The 6,443-nt window shown below is 40.7% G+C and overlaps 1 protein-coding gene across 2 annotated transcripts; it reads left to right on the top strand.

The window, feature by feature from the left end:
* Positions 1–4,553: 4,553 nt before the first annotated feature.
* Positions 4,554–6,431, top strand: dnajc19 (DnaJ (Hsp40) homolog, subfamily C, member 19). 2 transcript variants are annotated; one of them, XM_024003964.2, is made up of 6 exons: positions 4,554–4,692; positions 5,167–5,218; positions 5,313–5,386; positions 5,928–6,007; positions 6,082–6,152; positions 6,296–6,431. In XM_024003964.2, the coding sequence occupies exons 1-6, from the start codon at positions 4,690–4,692 to the stop codon at positions 6,364–6,366; spliced, it is 351 nt and encodes a 116-aa protein (XP_023859732.1). In that variant the 5' UTR covers positions 4,554–4,689; the 3' UTR covers positions 6,367–6,431. The 2 variants fall into 2 exon arrangements, with proteins under 2 accessions (XP_023859732.1, XP_023859733.1); XM_024003965.2 differs by having other exon boundaries at positions 4,652–4,692; positions 5,167–5,214.
* The last annotated feature ends 12 nt before the right edge of the window (positions 6,432–6,443 follow it).

Genomic DNA, 6,443 nt, shown 5'->3' with positions numbered 1-6,443 from the left:
AGAATCTACATCACATCTATCTTTACTCCAGACTATCTATACATTATTTCACCAACAAATGTAGTAATATGTCTGTTAAAGGTATAAGGAATGACCCCTAGTTATACAATATACAATATCACATATTCTTTCTATATAACTTCTTTCCTTTAGATGCAATCACACATCAATTAAATGAACCACTACATAAAGTCTACAACTGAAACTGAACACTACTAAATTAAACGTTGCATAGTATAACGGCTTTGAATATACCCCCTCTCTGCATCACAGACATGGGGAGAATGCACCCAATTCCATAAATGTAAAATAAATGCCCCATGTCCCTGAAGTGCCACATTGTCATGCTTAATCATCTGAGTCTGAATCATAAACAATCTGAGAACTTTTATTGTGTTTCTCTATTTATGCATATCCCTGAAGGTGTTGCCTTTAGATACTTCCTACAAAAAAGGGAAACAAATAATTACAAAAACAAAAAAATGAAATACCTTTCAGATGCCCAGAGGAAGGCTGTGGACAGACAGATGATGTGATATATTTCTCCCCCTCATTCTTAGGCAGCTTCCTCTCTCTGCGGCTGAAAGCAAATGCTTTGAGACTCTGTGGCATATTTAATTAGAAGCAAGCTGTTTGCACTATCAGTGTGAGGATCTACCTCTCCAATCTCTCGTGAGTCAATCTTCCCCATCTCTGATTTTCTTTTATATTTATGCTGGAATATTTAATTGTAGACAAAAGGTTACTCTGGCAGCATTCATCGCACAGAGGCAGAATAATCTGCTTTAAAAGGCTTGACATTTCAGGCTTTTCAAAAAGGCTGAAAAAATTATATCCCTGCTTTTGTTAATCAATGAAGTAGAACTCCCCTGAACAAAAGAATTAAATTGCTTGGTTGGTTTAATAAAACCAACAGAAATAGCTGCTTCCTCTGGGCTTTTTGTGTGTAGGCTCACCACATGCACCCAGCACTGTAATTCCATATGATTTTGGGGCAAAACTCTAATTTATCCACACAGTTGGCTTTTTAAATCCTATTGAAACTCCAGCCCTCCAGCCAGTGTGCCTGCCTGATGGAGGACAGATTCATCATTAAACCTGACTTTCACTGACTGCTGCAGGTCCACTACAGTTTGAAATTTCTATACTGCCCTTGCCTTGGAAAACATTGTAATTATGCAAATGATAGGGGCAATAATTAGGACCTTCAACATCTCATTGTGTTGCTCCAGTGTGCTTCATTCCAATGGGAAGAGAGATAACCATGTTCTATTCTATTTTAAATTGCTCAGAGCAGATGTTCGGTTAAAGTCCTGTTCAGTCCTATATTATAGCAATCCTTGGGAACTGACCATGTAAGGTAAGATCAATTATGTTCTTTCTAGTTACACTACATTACCAAAAGTATGTGGACACCTGCTCGTCGAACATCTAATTTCAAAATCATGGGCATTAATATGGAGACCCCCCTTCGCAGCTATAACAGCCTCCACTCTTCTGGAAAGGCTTTCCACTAGATGTTGGAACATTACTGAGGGGACTTGCTTCCATTCAGCCACAAGAGCATTAGTGAGGTCGGGCACTGATGTTGGGTGAATAGGCCTGGCTCGCAGTCGGTGTTCCAACTTATCCCAAAGGTGTTCGATGGGGTTGAGATCAGGGCTTTGTGCAGGCCAGTAAAGGTCTTCCACACCAATATCGACAAACCCTTTCTGTATGGACCTCACTTTGTACACGGGGGCATTGTCATGCTGAAACAGGAAAGGCCCTTACCATGAAAAACAGCCCCAGACCATCATTCCTCCTCCACCAAACTGTACAGTTGGCACTATGCACTGGGGCAGGTAGCTTTCTCCTGGCATCTGCCAAACCCAGATTTGTCCGTCGGACTGCCAGATTGTGAAGCATGATTCATCACTCCAGGGAATGCATTTCCACTGCTCCAGAGTCCAATGAACGTGAGCTTAACACAACTGCAACCAAAGCTTGGCATTGCACATGGTGATCTTAGGCTTGTGTGCGGCAGCTCGGCCATGGAAACCCATTTCATTAAGCTCCCGGCGAATAGTTATTGTGCTGATGTTGCTTCCAGAGGCATTTTGGTACTCGGTAGTGAGTGTTGCAACTGAGGACAGATGATTTTTACGCGCTATGCACTTCAGCACTCGGCGGTCCTGTTCTATGAGCTTGTGTGGCTTACCACTTTGCAGCTGAGCAATTGTTGCTCCTAGATGTTTCCACTTCACAATAACAGCATTTAAAGTTGACTGGGGCAGCTCTAGCAGGGAAGAAATTTGAGGAACTGACTTGTTGGAAAGGGGGCAGCTTTTTAGTAAGGCCATTCTACTGCCAATGTTTGTCTTTGAAGATTGCATGGCTGTGTGCTCGATTTTATACGCCTCTCAGCATCGGGTGTGGCTGAAATAGCTGAATCGACTAAGTTGATGGGTTGTCCACATACTTTTGTATATACAGTGCATTCGGAAAGTATTCAGACCCCTAGAATTTTCCCACATTTTGTTGAGCTTCAGCCTTATTAAAAAATGGATTACATCGTTTTTTCCCCTCATCAATCTACATACAATAACCCATAATGACAAATCAAAAACAGGTTTCTACAATTTTTTGCAAATGTATTAAAAATAAAAAACTGAAATATCACATTTACATAAGTAATCAGACCCTTTACTCAGTACTTTGTTGAAGCACCTTTGCCAGCGATTACAGCCTTGAGTCTTCTTGGGTATGACACTACAAGCTTGGCACACCTGTATTTCGGGACTTTCTCCCATTCTTCTCTGTAAATCCTCTCAACCTCTGTCAGGTTAGATGGGGAGCATCGCTGCACAGCTATTTTCAGGTCTCTCCAGATATGTTCGATCAGGTTCAAGTCCGGGCTCTGGCTGGGCCACTCAAGGATATTCAGAGACTTGTGTCGAAGCCACCCAGGCGTTGTCTTGGCTTGCTTAGGGTTGTTGTCCTGCTCGAAGGTGAACCTTTGCCCCAGTCTCAGGTCCTGAGCGCTCTGTAGCAGGTTATCAAGGATCTCTCTGTACTTTGCTCCGTTCATCTTTCCCATGATCCTGACTAGTCTCCCAGTACCTGCCGCTGAAAAACATCCCCACTGCATGATGCTGCTACCACCATGCTTCACCGTACAGATGGTGCCAGGTTTCCCCCAGACGTGACACATCAGACACGATAATCTTGTTTCACATGGTCTGAGAGTACTTTAGGTGCCTCTTGGCAAACTCCAAGCGGGCTGTCATGTGCCTTTTACTGAGGAGTGGCTTCCGTCTGGCCATTCTACCATAAAGGCCTGGTTGGTGGAGTGCTGCAGAGACGATTGTCCTTCTGGAAGATTCTCCGATCTCCACAGAGGAACTCTGGAGCTCTGTCAGAGTGACCATCGGGTTCTTGGTCACCTCCCTGACCAAGGCCCTTCTCCCCTGATTGCTCAGTTTGGCCAGGCGGCCAGCTCTAGGAAGAGTCTTGGGGGTTCCAAACTTCTTCCATTTAAGAATGATGGAGGGCACTGTGTTCTTGTGGAACTTCAATGCTGCAGACATTTTTTGGTACCCTTCCGCAGATCTGTTTCTCAACACAATCCTGTCTCGGAGCTCTATGGACAATTCCTTCGACCTAATTGCTTGGTTTTTGCTCTGACATTCACTTTCAACTGTGGGACCTTATATAGACAGCTGTGTGCATTTCCAAATCATGTCCAATCAATTAAATTTACCACAGGTGGACTCCAATAAAGTTGTAGATACATCTCAAGGATGATCAATGGAAACTTCGAGTCTCATAGCCAAGGGTCTGAATACTTATGTTAAAAAGGAATTTCTGTTTTTTATTTGCAATAAATTTGCTAAGATTTCTTAAAACCATTGTTCGCTTTGTCATTATGGGGTATTGTGTGTAGATTGATGAGGAACATTTTTAATGTAATCCATTTTAGAATAAGGCTGTAACATAACACAATGTGGAGAAAGGGTCTGAATACTTTCCAAATGTACTGTATAGTGTATGAATGAGTGCATCTTGTAATTTGAGTGACTAACATGTGACTATTTGGCATTACATTCCCACTGCTGTAAAATACTGCTTGTTTGTACTGGACATGTATGTATTAGACATGCACCGCTGTTCCATTGGATTTTTCATTTTTTTAATATATATATATATATATATAGCAGTTCAAACAAGCAGGTCTCTGGACAAAAAGTATCTAAACAATAATATTACATCTGGGGAATAGGTAAAAAGGCTGATTTATAAGTATTTTATATCAGTTTACTGTAGTTTATACATTACCTTAATAATGTGTTCTGAAAAACACTGTATTTGCACAATTCTCTTTTATTAATGCATGAGGATTTTCAGGTCCAGAGATGCTGGACCAGATAGGCAACATATTTTATAGGACACTAAATTACTAGGCAAGAAGTACCTAGGGACTAGGCATACATTTCTATAGAATTGGGACCCTTACATTTTGCGACAGTGCTGAGCAATTGACTTTAGTCGTTACGACATGTGCCTTTAATTTCTGTCAGGCCAGAAATATACAACAGAGAAGTCACGGATCAAAACATGAGGTGTCATCTGTGACTTTGTTCATCGTAGACAAGTGTATAAAAAGTTATGTTGCAAGTCTTTGATAGAGGCGGATCTTAGCAATAAAACATGGTGAGTTAGAATTTATTATATCGATGCTACCGTGAAAGGATAGCTTACTGCATTGTAGTGTTTAGACAAGAGCAGAAGCATTTCGTTAGTAAAGCTGGCTAGCCAGCCAGTTAGCTAACTAGCAACTGTAGCTAGCTGTAGCAGCATACTAGTGAAAGTGAGCAAGCTGATAGAGTGTGTGTAGCTACGACTAACAGCCATACAGTTGGTGGCTAGCTAACATTACTCACCCTAGACCTCTGAAGCATAAATCGTTAACGTTACAGCTAGAAACAAATAGCAGCATGACTGCTGCAGCGCCATCATGTGGAAACCAGTAAGGTACATGACCTACAGATCACACAGGATTTGAACACATATCTGAGATGTGACCACTGCACTAGCTGACTTTGATTATAAACATGTCTTGTAGGCTTTATATGAAAAGGTTGAGATATCTTCCTCTACTAATGAACATCCATAATCGATTCACAGGCCAGTTCCATGGTGGCATTGGGGCTCACCCTAGCAGCAGCTGGATTTGTAGGTCAGTTTATCATTATAAGGTACAGAATATGCAGAGTTGAAGAAACGATTTGATGGAATTTGTGACACTGAAATGCAGATCCTCCTTGATTCAGGTCGCTATGCCATGCAGGCCATGAAACACATGGAACCCCAAATGAAGCAAGCTATGCAGAGTTTTCCCAAATCGGTAAGATTGTATGGGCTTTCACACGTGTTGGCCTCTACAAGACACAATGAATGGCATTAGTCTGACTGAACTCACATTGGTGCTGTGGTGGAACAAGTACCTAATTGTCATAGTTTAGTAAAAGTAAAGAACTTAAATAAATGACTCAAGTAAAAGTCACCTAACAAAACATTAGGTTTGAAATGTACTTAAGTATCAAAAGTAAAACTAAATAATTTCAAATTCCTTAATAAGCAAACCATATGGGACCTTTTTATTTTATTTTTTACAGATAGCCAATCTCCAACATAATTTACAAATGAAGCATTTGTGTTTAGTGAGTCTGCCAGATCAGAGGCAGAATGGATGACCAGGGTGGTTCTCTTGATAAGTTTGTGAATTGGACCATTTTCCTGTCCTGCTAAGCATTCAAAATGTAACGAGTACTTTTATATGGAGTAAAAACTACAGTTCTTTAGGAATGTAGTAAATTGAAAGTTGTCAAAAATAAGAGCCAACAAAAACGACTTACACCACTGCATCTGTGATACAATTGTTGCAGGCTTTTGGTGGTGGATACTACAGAGGTGGATTTGATCCCAAAATGAACAAGAGAGAGGCATCGCTCGTTCTAGGAGTCAGGTACTGTACATTTCACTGTGTGATAAGCAAATGCTTGACTTTATTGCACTAATGTATCATATTGTTGTCCCCAGTCCCACAGCTAACAAGACCAAGATCAGAGAAGCCCACAGAAAACTGATGATTCTTAATCACCCCGATAGAGGTTTGAGGAACAATGTGTGGTACAATGTGTGGTCATGACATTTCTTTCCAAATAAATATTTGCTTTTATTTAGAGCCTTTGAGCTTGTAAAAATTTATTGGATCACTCTGTACTCTAAAAATGCACATTTTGTTCTATTGCAGGTGGATCACCATATCTTGCTGCTAAAATAAATGAAGCAAAGGATTTACTTGATGGACAACTAAAGAAATAGATCAAATAATCACATTGCACTTGGTTTTTCTTATTGTGCCCAAATAAATAATGTAAGAGATCAAACTCAGTCTTCCT

The sequence above is a fragment of the Salvelinus sp. IW2-2015 genome, linkage group LG16 (genome assembly GCF_002910315.2).
Source record: "Salvelinus sp. IW2-2015 linkage group LG16, ASM291031v2, whole genome shotgun sequence".
Lineage (NCBI taxonomy): Eukaryota > Metazoa > Chordata > Actinopteri > Salmoniformes > Salmonidae > Salvelinus > Salvelinus sp. IW2-2015.
Note: the sequence above shows the minus strand (reverse complement) of the source record. Positions and strands in the feature narration are given on the sequence as shown.